General features: G+C 34.0%; 2 protein-coding genes across 2 annotated transcripts; one reads left to right on the plus strand and one right to left on the minus strand.

The window, feature by feature from the left end:
• Positions 1 to 51: 51 nt before the first annotated feature.
• Positions 52 to 15,445, plus strand: LOC117996304 (GRIP and coiled-coil domain-containing protein 2-like). Its single transcript, XM_034984382.2, has 21 exons — positions 52 to 570; positions 658 to 699; positions 786 to 818; positions 2,062 to 2,085; positions 2,189 to 2,212; positions 2,297 to 2,320; positions 2,769 to 2,813; positions 2,892 to 2,982; positions 3,417 to 3,502; positions 3,701 to 3,820; positions 3,891 to 4,742; positions 5,087 to 5,276; positions 6,241 to 7,646; positions 7,904 to 8,032; positions 8,111 to 8,312; positions 8,723 to 11,394; positions 11,487 to 11,753; positions 12,088 to 12,235; positions 13,169 to 13,313; positions 14,804 to 14,933; positions 15,299 to 15,445. Exons 1-21 carry the CDS (start codon positions 223 to 225, stop codon positions 15,419 to 15,421), a joined length of 7,101 nt encoding a protein of 2,366 aa, XP_034840273.1. The 5' UTR covers positions 52 to 222; the 3' UTR covers positions 15,422 to 15,445.
• Positions 15,446 to 16,170: 725 nt separating this feature from the next.
• Positions 16,171 to 22,805, minus strand: LOC117996398 (integrin beta-PS-like). The gene is made up of 8 exons (XM_034984486.2): positions 22,632 to 22,805; positions 21,312 to 21,718; positions 20,458 to 20,962; positions 20,031 to 20,365; positions 19,573 to 19,683; positions 19,118 to 19,325; positions 17,627 to 18,014; positions 16,171 to 16,690 (listed from the first exon to the last, which is right to left on the minus strand). The coding sequence occupies exons 1-8, from the start codon at positions 22,764 to 22,766 to the stop codon at positions 16,482 to 16,484; spliced, it is 2,298 nt and encodes a 765-aa protein (XP_034840377.1). The 5' UTR covers positions 22,767 to 22,805; the 3' UTR covers positions 16,171 to 16,481.
• Positions 22,806 to 22,903: the final 98 nt, after the last annotated feature.

The raw sequence follows: 22,903 nt of genomic DNA on the forward strand, positions 1-22,903 counted from the left end.
TTCTATTAAATGTCACCATTCCGTCTAGATTTTTAACGACAAACAAAAAATTTGATATTTTCGTTGTTTATATTTTTTACCGTAATTAATAAGATTGCAAAATAATTCATAAAAAATCATTACACAATGCACAAAACGAATGGTAGCAATAGTAGCTGGCTAGTTTTTATATCTATACATGTTTAGAAAAATACTTATTGATAGCGGATAAAGTTGCTGGCGATGTCATTTATAACGAAAAGGGAGCGTGTATTCAATGAATACGACCTGTTCGATCTACCAGCGAGGAATGAAGGCAAGCTGAAGGCGTATGCATCATGCACTGACGCCAGAGCTTGGTCCCACTTTTGTTCAGATAAATCCGAACACTTGGTGGAAATCATTAAGAGAAACAATGAAACCGTCCGACCCAAGTATATACCAACGGATGTGATCGTCAATATGTTGATGACTGCAAAAAATGCCGAAATTGGGCGACTGAAACGTAAGATTGAAGAATTTGACCAAATGCTTTCCGCTTATGATCAGTTGGATCTCACTTGTGAACAAAAATGTGACATTGCAAACGCGGTAAATAAAATTAAACTAAGTATGTGGTATATTTTAGTTTATTTTCCTATTACAACTGTTTTCCTCAATCTTTCATACACATTTCAGCATGCGGCTATAAAAGCAGCGAATAAAGAACTAGATGATATGGTAAGAGAAAAAAATACAGCGATAGTAGGTACTAATAATAATTTAAGATAAAAAAATTACGACAATTTATTACCTGTTTATTACAGTGCTTGGATCTGGACCTGTCGGGGTATACGGAGGTGACTGGAAAAACTTATGTAGTAGTTCATGATCAAATGATAAACAAATTAGGTATTTGACTACGTCAAAAATAAATTATTTCTCAGTGATTATTAAATAGAGGGTCTTCCAAAATACGTAAAATCCCCGTCCTTTGTTGGTTTTAAGTGTAATAACCATTTTAAATTATCGATTAAACTAAAAAAGCACGTCAAATGATTGTGACGTCACACACCGGTATTTCATATAATCTCGCATACTAAGCGCGCGTTTTGACGTTTGATAAAAAGTTACTGATTTGACTACGTGTCAAATACCGTATTAGCATACAAGAGTTGAAGGCTTGATCATGAAAAGTTATCTTGTGAGGATATCGGTATGGACTCGGACAGGTACGTAAGATTAGGTAATTGCTGATTAAATCAAGCCTGGTGCAAATTGGACGAAATACTTGATGGTTTATGGAGGCCATTACGTTGAACATAAGGGAAGCACTCTAAAAATTACTCACTATGAATGTTATTCAAAATAAAACTTACATTTTGTGAGGTAATGATGAAAGCTATATCAGTCAACTTATCCTCCTCGTTAACTAGTATGCAAAATTCATCCTGATCTACTTAGTGGACTAAGAGCCAGCGCGTGCCAGACCTTCGTTATTTTATAAAAGCTGAAAGTTATCTGCATATAGTCTCTCCCAACACAGGGAGGAACGATCAGCGACTATGAAGTTTGGATCTTGGTGGGCTTGGGAGATAACAGGTAATGAAAGTGTAAAAAAATCTTACGTCAAAGTATAAAGTGTTTTTTTTTTCTTCGGAAACGTAGAGACATTGCCAGACACTTCGTATCGTGATCGTAGTATCGTGACAACCCCCTGCCACACACCCTTCAACTTTTAAACTTTAAGGGCGTCTGGCAGGGGGTTTCCCCGGACACTAAGAGTCTGGCAATGCATGACGTGATTTCTATTAGAAATTTTCTAATACTATTTCGAATAAAATATAAAAAATTATATTATTCTTTGACGTAAGACTTTTTACACCTTTATTACCTGTTATCTCCCAAAGCCACCATGATCCAAACTTCATAGTCGCTGATCGTTCCTCCTGTTGTTGGGGACTATACGCAGAGAAGCTTACAGCTTTTATAAAATAACGAAGGTCTGGCACGCGCTGGTTCTTTCTCTCTATAAGTTAATGAAATTAATTCGATGGACGTTGCTTTTGAATTCGATAATAAAATATAAACTCTATTTTACAGGGCATCGACTCAGAAGCTTTTGAGGTAATTTCCTTTCTTTTTGAATTTGAATTAAGTCTATAAACAATTTTTCTTCAAAATACATATGTAATAATAATATGAGATATTAATTGAACAAATTTTTCAGACAGGAAAATCCAGAGGCGATGAGGTAAATATTTGCAGAATTTTCTTATTTTATTCTAATTACGACAAAAAATATTTACGATTTTCATGTGCTTTTTAACTTTTTCAGCTCAGCAGATATGGTATGGTCGAGGTATGTAAATATTATAATACATTATTTGTTTTCTTGTCTGTCTATATGCGTCGAATTCTTCATAGCTGAAGATCTTCTGGTGTCAAGATTTTTTTATTTTATGTTCTTATACCTACAAGTTAGCTCTTGACTGCGATCTTAGAAGAGGTATGGCAGTTTCATTTAACCGATACCCCTGATCGGTTTCTACTTTGTACACGGAATCGTACCGGAACGCTAAATCGCTTGGCGGTACGGCTTTACCGGTAACCCATTAAAGTAAAGAATTAATACAATACTTTAAATTATTTTTTTTCAACATCTTTATTGCTTTATCATTTAAAACAAAGGGTAGCCTAGCCTTACCTTTGTGTTCAATGGGTCATCACCAATAGTCACTTTTCTAAAATAGGTAGGGTAGGTACGTATTTTTTATATAAATTTATAAATCAAAATTACTAATTCATAGACAGGAAAGTCCGGTGGAGGTGAAATGAAGGCACTAGGCGAAGAGGTAGGAACTAAATCCTTAGTTCTTCTTATTAGATTTTTTAAAGTTTTAATTTTTAATCATGAACACAAATGATTATAGTGGACTTTTGATAAAGAAAAAGAGTCAACGCCGAGGAAGGAAACAAAATGTGTTCAAGCTGAGCCACCTTGTACTTGTGACGCAAGCACTTGTAAGTAATCGTTGTGTTTAAGTATAGGTACTTAATATTTATCAAAAGCCTAATAAGAAGTAATAACAGCTGATGAAATGTCGTAAATGAAGTTGGATTGACAAAATTTTACAAAAGGAATCTGACTCTGGGTTAGAGCTTAGAACCCACTGCACAGAGAATTAGGAAGCGAGGTTACCCTAAACAAACTTATAATTTCTTACTTATAGATAGAGATGATGAGAACTTCGTCTTTCCTACCTATAATTCATATAGATAGAGATGATCAAAAATGTGTGCCTCAGACTACTGAAAATTGCACAATTTTATTGTAGACCAATAGGATCGATCTGTACCACTAGTGGACGAAGAACTTCAACACGTAAAACGTGACTATACTGTTGAATTAACTTTTGAATTTAGTATTTGTGAGTAAATAGAATTATCTTTTTTAGCTGCACATGATACTCAACTCGAAGAAATGCAAGAAACAATCATTACTAAAGATGCCAAACTGAGTGCCATGCAAAATACTATCGCTGTAAGTTAATCACTTAATACAAGTGTTTATTTCTTTGGGATAAAACCAAAGTAATTCAAGAAATCGCATTAAAATCGGCTTACAGATTTAGACGCAATGTCAGACATATAGGTATGACATCTAACTCTAAATGGCTATGTACTGTCTCCGTTCAGACGTATTTAAAAAGTAGTTTCATACTTTAAAAAATTGTTACAGGTAATGGAACATGATGTTTGTGAACCCTATTGCATTTACGCTCATATTTATACCGCATTAGAAAAAATATTTGGAACTTTATGTCAGAACGGGAAATACAAACAATATTTAGATTTATTAGTGAGTAACTATTGATTTATTCATTTATTTAGATATACCAAATAACATTTTTAACCATAACCACTTTCAGACTGCTGGAAAGGATACGAGAGGCATTAATATTAAAGGGAAAATTCTTTTTAAAATTAAAGTATTAGAAAAGTTTAGCGTTGCTTTAATAGCTCCTTGCTCGCAAGAATTTAGTCGGACTTCAAAGGATTGTTCATGCATGCGCGCTGAAGTCGTAACAACTTTTGCGTTAACATCCGCAGAAAGCCAAAAACCGAGCTTAGACAATAAGAGAGCCCAGCTTGTTGCTGATATTATGGACAGTCAAGAAATGAAAGAAATTCTCAGTAAAGAAAGTTTGTGTCTTAAAATTGAAGAGGACCAATTTGATGAATGTCGTGGAGTTGATAATAACTGTATAGATGTTGAAAATCTCAATCGTTTGAAGAATTTGCAAGCTAATTACGATGAACTACTAATATGTTATGATAATTTGAAACATGAAAGAGACTGTCTATATTTACGATGTCAAAATATCACTGATTTAGAACATGAATGTGAATGTCTAAAAAATAATTTAAGAGAATATAATCAATTATGGACAGAAAAAGAGTATTATAGGAAACGCTCTGAAGATATAGATACATTAAAAGAAAATTTCTTTATATTATCAGAAGAGACATCAAATATTGAAACAAAACTTAAAGCTGAAGAGGAAATAAATAAAAATAAATCTCAAACCGTTGACCAATTAAGAAATGAAAATATAAAACTAGAGCAAAAAATAGGAGATACTTCTGTACAGTTCGAAAAAGAAAAAAATGTTTTGATTTGCAAATTGAAAGAGTACGAGTGCAAAATAATGTGTCAAGATCAGCAAATTAAGAGCTTATCTGATCAAATAGATAAACTACTGGAACAAGATAGAAACACTGTAAGATAATAAATTATATTACATTTATTTCAGAAAAATTGTCTTTTTCTAAACGAAATTTAGAGTATCTGCATCTTTTTCTTTTTAATATTGCTAAATAAGAACGGAAAATGAATTTTAAATCAAAAATTCAAAATTTTAGTGCTACTCAACAAATTTAAATACTACGTTTACGACTGGCACCTAAAGTCATGCGGTTCAACAGCTTTAAATTAAATTGAGTTTGTCTGTCCTTTTATTATTATATTGGCTAGAAAAAGATGTGAATACCTACGATACCTATTTTCCATCAGAATCAGTACCACTCTCTTTTCTTATTTATTTAATTTATTTTGTTACAAAAGATATCACCCAATGAAAATACACTACAGTCAATACAATTAATTAACGAAATCGAATCTCAAAAAGAACAAATCAAAAACTTAAAGGATGATCTATGCTCTAGCGAAGAAGAAAAAGAGTATCTCCAAGAGGAGTTTGAAAAGAAACTTGAACTTATAAATGAACTCAAATATGATGTTGAAGAATGGAAAAGTAAATATGTTTTAACAAATATTTTAACACTTAATAGAGCAAATCATTTAATATAGGTCACGCTTTAATTGTCTTTTAGTCGGTTTTCAAAAAGGAGGAGGTTCTTAATTGCATATTTTCTCCAAGATTTTTGAACCGACTTGCGTGATGTTTTAACCTATATTATGATAGGCCAAGTTTGCGAGATGCTTCGTAAAAATATTCTTGTCCCAACTCCTCATTTTGTGGCTGCAACGGTGCGAAGAATCAGGACCTGGTTATGATGAGTTGATACTGTGGGAACTATTAACTAAGTAGGTACATAATAACTTTATCATTATTCATTGTACTCCGGATGACTCCGGGGTCCAACTCCTCAATCTAGATGCTGCAAAGTACTGCACTTCTAATTCGGATTGAATTGAAGGATTATTGATTTGATTTAATATACTTTAAGTACAAAGTCTGACTTCATCATTGAACTCATCACGCTGCAGGGTACTGTACTCCTAAAATGTAGGAAATCAGAAACTATTGATAGTTAATCGATATTATGGGTCCCTAGTACAGACTTCATCGTTGCACTGCGGGTCCTAACTCTTCAATCTTGATGAAGTGGATTAGAGCTGAAGCAGATCATAAGCTTTTGGAACTGAGAAACTGACGATTGTGAATCGATAAGTCTAAGCTTACACTATAAGCTTAAAATAAAAATTATTTTCGAAAAACTGACTACAAGGCACTTCAAGGTATAAAAATAAATGTGTTGGAAACGGGCGAGCATAAAATAGACGACGAACGGTTAACGTTCGCCAGTCTTTAACGTAAAAATATGTTTGTTTGCACACGACAAACGAAAAATATTTTTGTCGTCTACAAACAAAAAATATTTTTATACTTTGTAGTCGCATTTGAAGTTGGTTTTTGAAAATAATTTTTAGTCTTATTTTTATTTTAGGTATTATGTATGAATAATGTGTTGTAGGTAGATATGAGGAAGCTCTCAAGAGTTATAATTATTTTCAATTGCAAGTAGATGAACTACAGAATAAAAATTTAATAATGAATCAAGAATTAGAAAGCAAAACAAGTGCAATAGATAACTTAAATAGTCTCTTAAACAGTAAGTCTCGTGAAATAAGTAAGTTAATGGAGGAAGTAGATCATAAAACAGCTGAAAATATTGGTCTTATCAAACAATTTCAAGTAAGTCGCGATAGTTTCGATAAAAACATAAATTCACTTATGAATGAAAAAAGAATCGCCATAAACTCCATTATTACGACTAAAAAAGAAAGTATAGAACTGCTTAAACATTTAAAAGCTAATGACGATACATATCAAAGTACAAAAATTGAATTAGATACACTCAATAAGGTTAAAAGTGAAATATGTATCGCGGAAGATAAAACTGATGAAAAAATTGATAACGATATCTTGGTAAAGGAAATTGAGTTACTAAATGAAGCAAATTATAAAAATATAAATATTCTACAGCACGAAAATATGCAATTAAAACAATCATTTGATTTGGCTAAAAAGGAAAGTTTAATATTAGAACAAAAATTAATAAATCATCAAACATTACTACAGAAATTCGAAAATTTAAAAAAATCTAATGAAAATCTATTAAATGAGAAGGAAACACTTCAAGTTAAATTAAATCGCAGTAAATGTGAGCTTGATAATTTACTCCATGACTTTCAATTAACAAAATCAAAGAGTGAAAGCTTATTGAACCAATCTGAAGACATCAAAGAAAACTACGCTAAGTTAAATAATATATATCAAGAAGTGCTGAAAGAGAGAAATATTTTACATAAATTATTATCAGACAAAGATTTAGAAATAAAAAATTTGGTTCAGTCTTTACATTTGCTCAAATCAGAAAATGAACATTTTAATTTAAAAGTGCAAGAAATCTCAAAATTGGAAAAAACTATAACTGAATTAGAAAATAAATGTGGCAAATTGTTATCAGAAAAAAAAAATTTACAGAATGAATTTGATATTAAAATTCGAGAGATAAATGACCTACACAATAATTTAGAAAATAAAATAGAGGAGAATCAACGGTTACAAAATCGAATAAAAATTCATCAATTTCAGGAATTGACAGTCAGTAGTAGTATTTCTGCTTTGGAAAATGAGAATCATAGCATGCAATTAGATATAGATGTGGTCAGAAAAGAAAATATTAAGCTACTTGATAAATTTAAACGCTATGAAAACCTAGAAAACGAATATATGGAACTACAACAATCGTATAATAAAATTAAATTAGTAAACGAAAATCTTCAAAATGACTTAGTTAATTTGAAAAAAATACATAATGAACAAAATGAATATTTAAAAAGTTTAGAAGAAGCTCTTGTACATTCTCGTGAAGAGGTACTTAGTAAGAATTAAATTTTATTTGTAGAATATAATTATGTAAATAAATATTTATCCATGTCCATACTAATATTATAAACACGAAAGTGTCTGTCCCTCAATTAATTTTGTACAGAGATAGTTAGTATTCCTGAAATAGATATAGCCTTCTTTGGAAAAACCAGAGTTCCTACGGGTTTTTGAAAACTTAAATCGACGCAGTCAAAGTAGTGCGTATAGTTTTGTGTGAAAATAAAGTGTTAACTTATTTTCAGAACTTATCCAAAACATACTCAGTAAACGATTTTTATGCCGATTTGAAAAAAGAAGTAGAAAAGTTGAAAGAAGAGAGGCTCACAAAACATATGGAGATGAAAACTTTAATGGAAAAACTAGATGAAACGGTATTAGTCGACGTTTATTATTTATTATCAATTCTGTTCTTACCGTAACTACTTTGTTTATTGTATTTTTTGTGTTAGGAATGCATTATAACTAATCTAAATGAAGATATTTTTGCTCGAGACAAGAAAATATCAATCCTAGAAAATCACATTAATGAATTACAAGTGGAAATAACAGCCAATCAAAATAATTTGATTGAGGTTGTAGAATCTGGAGAGCAATTAAAAGAACTTAGTTGTGAAAAACTTAACCAATCTGTTAAAAAAATCGAAGCACATCGTAAGTCATAAACATCCATACACAATATATCAACATTATCACGATCTAAATTCTCAACCTTTCGCCGACCCAATACTGAGCACGGGTCTCCTCTTAAAATGAGAATGGTTTAGGTCACACCGACGTCACATATCTTTTAGCACACTGTGAAGAACCTTCAGACAAGAAGGTTGTCTCACACACTTAAAAAAAAATTTAAGAAAATCGAATGCAAATTGAATAAATAATTATTAATACCCAAATTAAAATAATTCCTAAAGTGTTTTCAATTACAGCTTCGAAACTCTACCTACCAGTATCATGATTTCTATTTTGTTATCTTGGTATACCTATCACTTTGATCAAGATAAAAATAGAACAGTTTAATACTAGCAGCACATTACTCACATAAATAATTTATTTTTGTACAGAATCTCGAGCAACACATAATATGAAATTAGAACTTGCAAAATTACAAAATGAAAAAGACAGTCTTGAAAATCAACTTTCTACCACAAAATCATTCACCGACGAAACACTAAGAGAAAAAAATCAGTATAATACACTGATCAACCAACTTCAACATGAAAGAGAATTAATTATTTCTGACATACAGCAGCTAGAAACTAGTTGTATTGGCGATAGTAATCTTGTGCCAAATAATTGTTCAATTAACGAAGTGATAACCTCATTGAATCGGATTGGTCAATATATAAACAGTAAAAATACTTCCTTGGAAAAAACATATCTCAATGTAAAGGCTTCTTATCAGTTGCTTAAATCTAAAGCAGATGAAGCTAAAAATATAGCTGAAAAAGAACAACAAAAAATTATATATGAAAAAGAACAGACTAGAAAAGAAAGAATAGAAATCGAAAATCAACTAGAGAATCTGAAGGCTAAAATGAAAGAGGAAAAAACTAATTATGAAAGAATTACAGAAGATTTAGAAGGCGAAATGCTAAATCAAAAGTTAATATTCGACAACATAAATCATTCAAAGGAAGATCAATTATTAAAACTAATAGAAGAAAATGAACTGCTTCAAAGTCAATGCGATAGCTACGATGTAGAAATAACGGAATTAAAACAAAACCTTCAAAATGTATCCGAACAAAATACAGATATGTTAGAAAATACCAAAAAAGCATTAGAAAAACAAGATAATTTAGTCATAGTACTTCAAACACAAATAGAAGATTTTAAAAATAAACCAACTCAGGAAACTGGAATTGAAACTATTGCAACTACAAAAGATAATGAGTGTCAAACAGATGAATTTAATGTAAAAAATTCAATGTTGAGTGACAAAAGTAAGTATAAAGATGCTGACACTGTAAAAATAAATGTCAATAAATATCATATAGCTGACATTTCAAATGAGAACGATTCATACAAAAATCATAAGATTTCACATCTCTATCCAATAGCTCCACCAAATAAAGAAGTTCAAATACTTACAGCAAATGTTGAACCAACGATAGATTTTGCTAGAAACATTTATTTAAAATATAAATTGAAGAGATTAAGTCCAGGAAAACTGGAGCAACATTCCATAGCCAGTCTACAAGAGACAATATTTGCAAATAATAGCGCTCAGGACTTGACTTCAAGTGATCATTTGATCAGTGAAGCTCAGAATCCTAGAAGTTCACTCTCGAGAAATTTGAATACTCAATTGAAGCAAAACAATGACAGCATTATTAACATTTATCATACTCAAATTTCAACTAATTCAACTAAAATAACTGATGACATAAATGGTGTTTATACAGATATAAGCAACAAAGAAAGTAAAAGTCTTACGACAGATTTAGAATATAATGATCAAGATTTTGAAAATACGAATACTAGTAAAACAAAAAATCTCAAAAAAAATGGTAACTTTAAAGACTCGTATCAGGCAACAGAAAAAGATTTATTTGTTATTTATAAAGACAGTGACAGTATTTTTGATGGACAAGAAGTACCTACAAAATTAAAAGATACGAATAGTAGACAAAGAACGAGGGCAGAGAAATCTGGACAACCAAACGTAGAAGAAAAGATAAACATTGAAGGAAATACTAGTGATGACAGGGATGATGACAGTATGAAACCAAAGCTTAATATAAATCTGCCAAGAGTTGTAAACGATAGTCCGTCTTTTATGACTAATTCTGACGATGACAAGATATCTTTAGATTTGTATTCGAATGATACATACGCGTCACCTCAGCAGATTTATTCAAAGACTAATAAAGGTCCAAGTCATTTTAAAAATTCAAATTCTGTACCTATTACTTTTGGAAATCAAATTAAACAAATTTTTCCAGAGAAAATGACTAAACTTGAAAGTTTTGAAAATAATTCTGAGCATAGTATTCATTCTAATAGAGCAAATGTTAAGAAACCTGTACAAAATAAAGCCGTTTTTCCTCATGATTCAAACCACAAATTATCTCGTGTAGGAGCTACAATTTTAGTTTTACAAAATACCGTAAGTGATAGCGTGGACGAACCTTCAGAGGACTTTAATGTAAAAAGTAAGTATGGGTTACAGTACATTTTAAATACTGTACAAAATGAAATTAATCCTAATAATACCAAAAACTTGAATGTAATTAAGTCAGTACATAAAAGTCACAGTAATGATCAATTTATTAATGTAAGTAGGTCAAGCCAATCAAATCAATTTAGTCCATTAAAAATATCGTCAATTGAATATGCAACAGAATCAACTTATAGTGCACTGCCTACTAATTCGGTAGAACGTGGTACATTGGTGAAAATGAATGATATAGAAGATTATGAAAGTAAAATTCTACAACTTACTAAGGCATTAGAAAAAAATGAAAAATACTACCAACAAAAAATAGAGGCTGTAAAAGCGCAATACGATTACAATGTCCAAAGTATAATCAACGAACATAACCACGGAGTCAAAAGTATACAAAATCTCCATGAAGAAAGGCTGCACGACATTAACACAATCCATGAGAATGAAGTGGAAAACTTGAGGACTATGAGTATTGAAGCAATGCGCAAAGCAGAAAAGCTTCAAGTGGAAAATCACTGTCTGAAATCAAAGCTTAGCAATGATACCACAATGAATCTGAACGAAGTAATAAATTTTAAAATGTTATATATGATTTATATCGGTTAAGAATTTATCCTTACATTAAATCAAATAATATTTACACAAGTTTTTTTTAGGAGCCAATAAAAATTCCTTCTACTGATTCAAAGAAAAGAAAATGCCGATGTCGTGTAAATAATAGAAAATTAACTAAAACAAATGTAGAAGCTTTCAATGTGAAACCAAGACAACGATCTCACGGACCCTGCACTTGCTCTCTAGACATGAGTATTTCAGACACGATCCGTAGCATTTTTGAGCAGGTTGATGTTGACCAAAGAAGAATGGCGGAACAGGCCTATCTTAAGTATATTGCTAACAAAATTTCAGATGGCAATGTTGAGGTAACAGCAAATCCGCACTTATCTTTTTATCATGTAAAAATTCAGCTTCTGTAGGTTTGTACAAGTCTTCCGTAAAAGTCGAAAAATCGATGATGGATTTACTTAGGTAGGGATATATTGCATGTCTAGAAGAGTGTTTTTATATGAATTTCATCGCGAAATTTCCACGGGAAAGGGAACTTGCTTCCCTAACAATTAAAATTAGGCAGAGAAAGGTGGCCGGGCTTTGCAAGTAATATCACAAAACTCAAGTAATTTTAGGTATGTATATAAATTGATATAATGGGTTGCCAATCCCCATGGCACAGTTGTAATTGATTTTTTTTCACAATAGATATTGGATGCACAAGAACTATCTTTTTTACATCTCAAAGTGTGTCGAACATGGAAAACAAGGCTTAACAAAGAAGAAGCTATGCAAATGAAAATTGACACCTTGGAAACTGAAGTGATCAACAAACACAGACAACAGCAAAAACACAGTGGGTATTGATTATATTACTCGTATTATAGTGCAATAAGAAACTACAGCACCCATCAGGAGTGAAGCTTTTCACCCATTATACCTACTTATTATGTCTCGCTCAATCATCTATGCAACTAAATGTACTTTTTACGATTTGATCCCTCATTCCAGACATACTCGAGGGTTGCCAGGCGTCAGGATAAAGCCGGACATAGGTAGGCTTTTTGACTGCGTGTCCGGCCAAAATAAACGATGTCTGGCTTGGCCGGCTTTTGTTAGGCTTTTTACACTTCGCAAACGAGCGCAGGCGAGTCGACTGTCGGTCGCTCCCGCAGGCGGCAGTGCCGCCTGACATCAAAATTTATGACAATAATAAAAAAGCTTGATTTTACATACAATTTTATTGTCGTACCTATTAATACTAAGACACAAAATCCTCAATAATGTAGGGTGTCCGGCCTTTCTACCCAAATGTCCGGCCAAACTGGCTGGTCTGTCCGGCTATTAGGTTTGGCGACCTGGGTATCCTCCTCCTCCTATATTTCCTCGACCTAACCATAAATCTTCAAATACGAATTCCTTCAAGTTCCACCACAGAATATATTATAATACGGTTCGAGTAGATAAATGTATCTAGGTAATATCTGGCAAAAGAGTCTTATAACAGTTTTTTTTAAATAAAGAATATTACCCATGTTAAATGACTAATATTCCCAAGACCCAACCCATGTTGAATGACTGAATTCCCCTTTCCTCTCCAACTAAGCGTCAAGCTAGGAGTAGGACAATAGTGCAACGGGCAAGGTTTGAACCGTCGATATTTCGGTTTTCTGTTCACCCGTTGAGCTATTGAGTCTTGATTTTCGCTATATGTTAAAGAAAACATGGGTATCTGGAACTTTTTACCTGACACCAACTGTACATAGTTACATACATTTTTGTGTCCCAGTGGCTGAAATAGATCGCAAGGTAGCCGAAGAATTGCGACGGCTGCAAGAAGTTCGCGAAGCTGTGTGCTTTTCCCCGCACGAGTGGCGCGACAGCAACTTCGCCTCGCCTCCACCTGCAGCTATTAGCGCAGTCGAAAAAGATATGTATGTGTTTGCGATGATCAAATAAATTGAGAAAATTAGTGCATATTTATATAGTGGGAAAATCAATTTAAAGACGTCTCACAATCTTTTGGAAACTGTAAAATACATGTCTTATATATGTATACATTTTATGGAGTTTTTAGAGGACTAAAAACAATCACTTTCGTCTTTCGGCCATAGTCAAAACCTGAAACAACGGGCCACCTACAAGTACGCGACAGATCGAGATATTATGGCAATCGGGGAGGGAATGCCCTGCACAGCCGCACAGCTCACGCGCTTACCCGGTGCGATTGAGTGCGGGTGACGTGCGGGTGTGCGGGGGTCTCCTCTCGCCTCATACCCCGACTGCTATCTCAACCTCTCGCGGAGTTTTGCCTTGACAATCTAGTTGACTTATTGTTGTCTCCCTCATAGTCGAGTTAGTTGTTTTTGTGTGGTTAGAAACGGAGATGGCGTGACTGGAGGCGAACTAGAATTCGCAATTTATTGAATTCAATCCTTACCAATAGAGATGGTATGGGTGAAGATTGTAGTAAAATCTTCTTTTCTTACCTTCTGATTTTAAAAAGCCTCAAAATGTTGTATTAGGTAATTGTTTTCAGTTGTATTTTATTTTATGACTTAGGAGGAACTGTCATATTATAAGGCACTAGCTTCTGCTCGCGGCTTCGCCCGCGTGGCCTACAGGAAACAAATGGCATTTTTTAAAACATAGGACTTTCTTATAACCTTTCAACCCCCATTCCACCCTCTTATGGAAGGATTTTCTGAAAACCGTTTCTTAGCTGACCTAAGTCTTATAAAGAACCTACTTTCCAAATTTCAAGTTGATTAACAATAATAAAACTTTCCCATACAAAATTTCATCCCCTATTTTACCACCCTTAAGGGAAGTTTTTCCAGAATAACTTATACAGGTTTTAGTATTTAAAATTAATAACCTAAATCCCGAATTTTATGTATCTATCTTTAAAAACATAGGACTTTGATATAACCTTCCACCCCCATTCCACCTTCTTAGGGAAGGATTTTCTGAAAACTTTTTCTTAGCTGACACCTAAGTCTTATAAAGAACCTATTTTCCACAAGTTAATTAACAATGATAAAACTTTCCCATACAAACTTTCATCCCCTATTTTACCACCCTTTTGGGCGAATTTTCCAAAAATCCCGAAACACGTATTTCTTCATTTGTGACCGAAAACCCAAATAAAATTTTTCGTGCAAATAACTTGAAAAATGACGGACTTTCATACAAACTTCCATCCCCCATTTAACCCACTTAGGGGTGGAATTTCGAAAAATCCTTTCTTAGTGGATACCTACTCTTTACAAAGAATATACCCTCCAAATTTCATGTCTTTAGGACCAGCGGTGTAGGCTGTGCGTTTATATATATGTCAGTCAGTCAGTCAGTCAGTCAGGACTTTGAATTTTATATATATAGATAGATATGCATTTGACCATTTACCTATTAATTTGTGCAGTGGTAGCTGCAATACGAGCTGTAATATCACAGTGAGGGAGCGACGGTCGGCGGGAGACCTCACTTCTGGATTAACAGCTGCCGTCACCACAAGTTGGAAACGGAAACGGGCTAAACTGCAGACCAGTAGAGTAAGAATCTTTATTACAATCTGAAACTAATAACAGGCTAACTTCTCTAGTAGGGTCTTCCACACGCCGCGGATCCATCACCCAGCGGCTTCGTGCGACTCATATGATCTCGATAGTGATAAAATAAAAAATGAGAATATCCAGAGTACCTAATCGACACATTGCAAGGGGTTACGAAGATGGTGTGGCAGTATGGGCTGGACTTTGCGAACCCCAAAGTCTAGGAAAGCCCAGCGTTGGGAGACCCTCCACTTGGTGAACGGCATCAGCAGCACTAGTGTCGTGCCAACTTTTAACAAAAATTTGACGATTAGTTGGACGTTGGAGGGTCAACATATTTTAAAAACCTGTCTGTTGTATTACAGGCAGTTCTAGCTAAGCTGGATGGTTGTGAAGAGCGTCGAGATAAGGGACTAGTCAGTAACGAGACCCCGACTCGTCTCAAACGCGCACAAGACCGACCCAACACTCGGATTCATAAGAAGTGACATCAAAAGTATGTCAATAAATAAAGACAGACAGTAGAGCGTGAATAAAGAACTTGATTTTACAATACATATTTACGATAACTTTGAATAATTTGGCTGATTCTGTTATTCCTAAACAATCTCGAAACTAAACTAAATTGACAGGACTGAAACTAGAGCTATCCTTTTCACGATTAAGCATTTCATTTACTGCCGTACTCAGAGTCGCTAATCGTTACTTACGATTGAGTTTAAACGAGACAGATTTATCTGAGAGATACAGCTCTGTCTCGTTTTAACTAACGTAACGATTAAGCGACTTTGAGTACAGCAGTTAGACCTGTCATTTTAGTTTAGCGATTGTGCACAACAGAATTAGTCACAATATCTTTCTGGTACCCATTCGAATATTTTTGTTCAAAAATTGTATAATAATAAACGGTGATGGTGTAAAAATATGCTACAGTAAGTGTTAATTTTTGGATTATTTTTACATGTGTTTTGATAAATTATTTATCTATGTATTTATTAAGCTAATGTTTGGTAATAATCATAGATTAATTATATTATACCGTGATAGGTCAGTCAGTGTATAATATAATTTAATCAATGGTGATGCGTGACGAAATTTGTTGTAATTAAGAAAACTCTTTAAAATTATCTGTTTATTTTTATTTAGAGGTTTTTACATGAAGGCAAGATTCGTAACTTACACTGGATTCAACTGGTCAACATAGGGGCTTCTTTAGGGGACCATTCAGATGACTCGTGTCGTATTCAACCTTAATGCATTACATAAAGATTAAATAGTATACATGTCGTCTGAATGGTCACCTAAAGAAGCCCCTAACTTGAGTTTGAATTCCAGTGAAATCCTGCAACATCTATATTAGGGTGGATATCCACTGAAGCTGAAAATTATTGTCCAGCACACCAATCAGACGTAATATGAAAAATCCTAGTGATATCTAAATAGAGTAAAAATACACAACACTCTGATTCTCTTCAGTGAACAAATACCCTTAAGGTGCGTACACACTACAACACACCTGGCCAATACACCACCCTAGACTTTCAACAGTTAACTGCAGTTATTGTATGCAGGATTTAAGAAGTTAGTTGCAGGCGAATGGTAGAGAGGGTTCAGTGACACGTCGTATCCCGCATCCGCGGAATCCTTCTCGAACTTCTCGTACTCCCTCTTGTCGTGCAGGTCCACAAGGATTTTCCAAGCAACTATTGTTATTATTCCAATTAATAAAACAGCCCCTATTACACTCCCGACCGCAACTGTGAAAATATATAATGTCACAAATAAATAAGGTTGGTAAGTATACCGTTTCAATGGGACGGTGCGGGAGGTAGGTTGCGGGTTGCGGGAGGTAACGTTGACGTAAAAATCAAAGAATTCGATGCCACTATCACCCTCCTACAACTCGCACTCTACTCGTCTTATCATGGAATTAGGTATCGGCAGATGGATTCCGAAAAACCTGCATCAATCATTATTACAATCGGTATTGTTGTGATTGGCTGAATTTATGTTATTCTTGTTGCAAAATGTATTGTGTCCAATAGTGGCCGATAGCAGATAGCTGTCATTCTACCACTATCGAGCCCAGCTTAGAAGTACACTCGGCGGCTTCACTCGATTCTGCTGGTGTGCGTTGCGCTTATAAGCTTAAAAGCTTGAAAGTCAGTGATGTGGCAGCCGCAAGTCGCAACTGCTCGGCAGAACATCACAATAAACTTTGTAATATAAGAAGCTATATGAAGAAAGATACATTGCAGTGTGCGAAGATGGCCTGTTCCTCTTGTTCCTACCAAGGTAAGGTCCCTGGCAAGTATGAGTAAAAGAGTAAGTACTGGTAGGGATAAGTGGAAAACTTATTCACACTTATCCATATTGGTAGGGATGAGGTGAAAAATTATTTACATTTATCGCTACCGAGTGGTACGTGGGTCGTTTTTGTTAACAGGTAGGTATATTCAGAGATAGGAGGAAAAAACCAACCCTCACTAGAGGGGGGATACCTTGGTACTTAGTAGGGATAAGTGGAACAGGCCGCGACGATGACAACGCGGTGGCGGTGGAGGTATACGAACTACAGATTGCTACAATTTTGTTCTAAAGAACGATGCACAGAAACATTAGGTTTCCGAAAGTAAATACAAACTATGAGTTATACCTAAGTTAATAATAATTATGTTGTAGAATCTACTGACCCCACACATCTGCAACCGCTGGCATATCCAGCTCATCCTGAATTATCAACCGCAAAGTGCTACTAATAGCAGATTTTGGATAATGATATCTGTACACCAGTATTCTTCCGTCGTCTAACACTTTCCTGCACCACATTTTGGCCATGAACCATCTATGCGTATATATGGAAGTCTTGTTAACTAGAATGACATCAGTGTCGGTGAAGTTGTACTTCTCATCGCAGACCGTCTTATTCTCATTGAAGTTACAATAAGCGTAGTCGTTTAACTCCAGGCAGCGCGTCGAGGCTGACTCCGGGCATTCGTCGCAGAATGATCCAACACAATATTCAGTTGCACTGTTGCAAACACACTGGCCGCAGACGCAGTTGCCTCTTCCAGAACATGGCTGAAGAACATAAGTAATTTATTCATTTTAGTTTTTAACAATGAGATGTGATCTGTAAAATAGGCTACTTGACTCATATCTAATTTCGTCCAATAAATGATTATTTATTATAGTATTTTGCTTAAGACAACGAAATATATCAATAACAATTATTAAAAACGCAGGATGGATATATAAATCCAATTTAAAAAAATACAGTTTTTATTTTTATTTGAAACTCAGAAAACGCTGTCAGCCATGATGTGACGTGTGTTAAATATGTAAACAAACAAATGTCATCCCTATTGACTAACGTAGTATCCATATATATAAAATTTCAAGTCCTGACTAACTTATATATCAACGCACAGCCTAAACATCTATACGGCTGGTTCTAGATACATGAAATTTGGTGGGTGTATTCTTTGTAGGTAAAGAGAAGGTATCCACTAGGAAAGGATTTTTTGAAATTCCACCCCTGAGTGGGTTAAATGGGGGTTTGAAATTTATGAAGTCCACGCGGGCGAAGTCACGAGCATAAGCTAGTTTTTATATATTTCTAAAAACTCATAGTAAACGTAAAAAATTATCGTTTTCTCTTTATAAATTGAATAAGTTATTAAGTAAGACTTACAACAAAGTGATCTTTGCAAAAATAAATTTGGGTTGCAGTCGTTAGTGATATAGGATCCCTTTAAGCAAGTCTTCGCGTGTTACGTATATTTATTTCACTGGGCACTCTAATCCACAACTTTCCTGTGGTCTTTATCGATGCGTTTTTACATTCTCGGATGATACAATAACGATAATTACTATATTTTTCATGTAAACTAGTATCATGTTTCATGTTTATTAAACTTTGGTAGGTTATGCTGTTGTTTACAAATGCATGACGTCAGAGCACAGATAATCTATCGGCCAAACATGGCCGACAGTGTTTTCACCTGTCTATGAAAAATATATTTTTAAATTAAAGTTTTACGGTTTTTAGGGCGCAAAAAAATATAGTGTTAATTTTTTTGATCTAATAGGACAAATATTAACCATTTAAGACCTACTTAAAAAAGTGTCAACTAGCCTATTATGAGTTTTTACTTTAATACTCCAAGTTCAGTGATATTTACCTCCTTGGAGTTGGGTGCTATGCAGCTGTTATTGTTATTTGGACAACGACAATCCGTAGGGAGCCAATTTGGTTCGCATTCACATTTACCAAACGTGCACTTTCCACGTCCTGAACATAGCACACCACCAGGTCGTTCACACGAATTGTCATCAAATTCACAGAAATCGCCTGAAAATCCTTCTTGGCAATTGATACACTTGCCACACCTATAATAATATAGCTTTAATAGTTGTTAGGGGTTATAACATCCGGGACTTTGCCCGTATGAATTAATTTTTTTAGTAATCTCATGGGAATTCCTAGATATTTCAAAACAAAAATATTTATGCTATTCCAGGATACAAGCAAGCTATGCCAAATTTCTTCTGGATCGGTTCAGCGATTAAACTGTAAAAAAATAACAGACAGACACACTTTCAATATCAGTAAAGGATTAAATTGTTTTTGTATTACCTGCAATCTCCACGACCACTACATGATTTAGGGTCATCTAAATTCGCTTTACATTTATCAAAATCCTGTCCACTCGTAACAGTTCCATTACAATTACAGATATCTCCATGTCTGGAAAGTTAATTTAATCATTATGACCTTTATCCGAAGCGAGTACAGATTAGAAAAGAAGACTAAAAAATGTTGTATGGGCCACACCACGATAATATTGAACTTAATTTACGCTCTGACACCTACGTAATATCTGCAAAGATATGACATCGTTATGGCACGAAACTACATACGCTGGACACAATAATAAAATTCCATCTATAACTATTGATTATTATTATTTACTAGCTGCCCTGGCGAACAGCGGTTCTCGAGATTTGCGAAGAGCAACACATTTAGTGATTCATTTTTATATTATAGATAATAGAAATCTTAATAATAACTGTGTGATTTGAGCCAATAATTACCTTTCTGGGTTGCAATAACAAATACCACATTGATATGTTCCAGCCTTGCTGCATTTATCTGAATCCTTTTCACCATGACCTGGCTTCTCACAATCACATTGACAATCTACTGTTACTTTTAATGTTAATCTTTCATCAATCGACACTGGGCCAATTTTGACCTCATAGTTATATTTGTTATCGGTTGGACAATACTTAATCATTAGTGTACCAACTATGTCAACAGACTTATTATGTTCATATTTACATTCGTCTTTCCTAGTGCAGTCCGGTTCAAATGTTAAACTCATAAAAGGTGGAATACTCGCATCTATTTGTACACTTCTGATTATCTCCTTTAAACAAAACAGTATAAGTACACATAAATAAAGTAATTGTATGGTCTTTGTCATAGAATCAATACTGTATTAAGTAACATTTTACTGACCTGATACTCTTTTGTGATCATATTAACTACGTCGGATTTTCCAAATAATGGAACATATTTTGCATTTTTAATTTTTTTCTCCAAAGCCATGTAATCATTTTGAACTTTTGGGTCAGCGGCGAATATAATCATGATTTTATTTTCTGTTGCAACCTTATTGATTTGACTAACAGAAGGATAGTCAAATGTAAGAGCCATTTTGTATTCATTATTATCTAAATGGCACTGCATATCATTTGGTTTTATTGCACCTACAAATTTACCATCACCTGCGCTGTGGTAAGTGGAATCAGTACTGAGGAGTATGATGCGTGTAGAATTATTTCTCCATCCAATCTCGTCTTTACAAACCATTACTTGCATCAACGCATCCAGATCTGCTTCGGGTTCATCGTTATTAGTACCATTTATTTTTTTAAGTTCTTTTAAGGCTTTTGAGAATAAATCCGTGTCGTTAGTCAAACTTTGGTGATGCTTGAATGAATACGATTCCTGAGTAGTAACGCTAAAATAATGTAAGAAACATATTATTAAGTGCTAACCATGATGATAGGTACTTTCATTGAAGTGACCTTCTCGCAAAGAAAAAAGGGTGGAATAGTTCATATTTTTTCTAATTGTGCTCGTATCACTCAAAAACTAGTATAAACCGATTTGAAATAAGTAGTTCATATTTTATCTAATGTAAATTGTATAAAAATAAAAATAATTAACAACCATGACATCATATAATAATATACCGAATATTAACCTAAATACTGCTCAAATTTTACAAAATGTACGGGAAAGTTATTCCCAAACTTCACGCAAACAGGACAGAGGGAAAATCTGGTAATAAATATTATGTAACGTACAAAACGTAAGGTAAAGCGGGTTTCTCTATAAAACTGCCAACACCCAATCTGACGTTATTGGTAATCTTAGACAGTTGATTATAAATCTCCAAAGCTTGTTTGAAAAGATTGTCTTTGTGTATTTTCATTGTACCCGAAGAGTCCACTAAATAATACACATCTAGCGGATAATGGTTGGCGGGCTTGTAAGACATATTGATTTTAATAGGAACATTAGTTCGTGCTTTAATTTCCATAGCTTGTGGCTTAAATTGTATTATTGGCCCTTTATCTTTGTCATCGTTAAAGTTTTTATTATCTTCTTCTGGAGCTTTAACGTCATGATCTGCCGGATCGTAGACATGTTCTTTACACCACAGTGGATCTAGTGAACTTTTCGATTGACATCTGCGACCAGTATGATCTTTCTGGAAAATTGGAAACAATCAACTATTAAGTAGTATTTAAATGAGGACATATATAAATTTGCAAATTGCTATTGCGCTGGAACCATGTCTCATTAACATCGAAATTACGTCATTTTGACATCATTTGACGTATACTTAAGTAAAAATATACCATCAGCTCAAAACTTCAGTCTAGTGCTGACGTCACTAAAATGGCGGCCACGTTTATAGCAATTTGCGGGACCTATAGCTTAATTGCAATAACGTATAAGATAATAATATTTATATTTATGATGTTTAAGAATGTTTATGATGTAATATTAGGCAAATGGACACGCCCTGCCTTTTGTACCAACATTTAAAGAAAAGAGTAGGACCTACTTATTTTATTTATTCATACGGAAAGGTTTTGATTTATACATACTCCATCGCTAAATAATTTAGTGAAAATTTCACCGCAATACCGACAAAGCCAGCGTCGTACTATTGTTCGCGGGCTCGGCGTTCGATCCCGGGCGCGAACCTTTTTCAAGGTGTGTGTGTTTTTAAGCAATTAAATATCACTTGTTTTAACGGTAAAAGAAAACATCACGAGCAAACCTGCATGCCTAATTATTCTCAATAATGTTCTCAAAGGTGTGTCAAGTCTGCCAATCCAATGGCCAGCGAATTTAATTTATTTTGTAGAGACAAACAGTTACAATGAGAAATATAGATAGTATATATATAAAAACACTTCTCCAAGCAGTATTGAAATATGGTCTAAAACATTCTCATACTGAGGAAAGACTTTTGCTCAGTAGCTAGCCAAAGATCGGTTGAGATTATAATGGTGATGATGTGACCGTGATGATGACTAACACAGAAGCAAAAATATAGTACCTAAGTAAGTAGTAGGTATTTACATTTAAAAAAGAAAAAAAGAGAAGCTTACCGCAGGACACCAAACACACTTCTCATGAGCGTAACCAATACATCCCCCACAAGTTTGAAAATTTTTGCACTGAGACTGGCAAGATATCAAACAAACTTTTAAGTATAGAACAAAAAATAATGCTACAAAATTCATTGCAATTAATTCTATATTGTTCGAGTAACTTCCTGTGAGAGATCGGATTGTAGTGTGATATTTTAGGTATAATATTAGGTTTTATTCCTATGACGCATAAATTAGATATAGTAACCACAGGATAAATAAATAATTAT

This window comes from Maniola hyperantus, chromosome 1, assembly GCF_902806685.2.
Source record: "Maniola hyperantus chromosome 1, iAphHyp1.2, whole genome shotgun sequence".
Classification (NCBI taxonomy): Eukaryota; Metazoa; Arthropoda; class Insecta; order Lepidoptera; family Nymphalidae; genus Maniola; species Maniola hyperantus.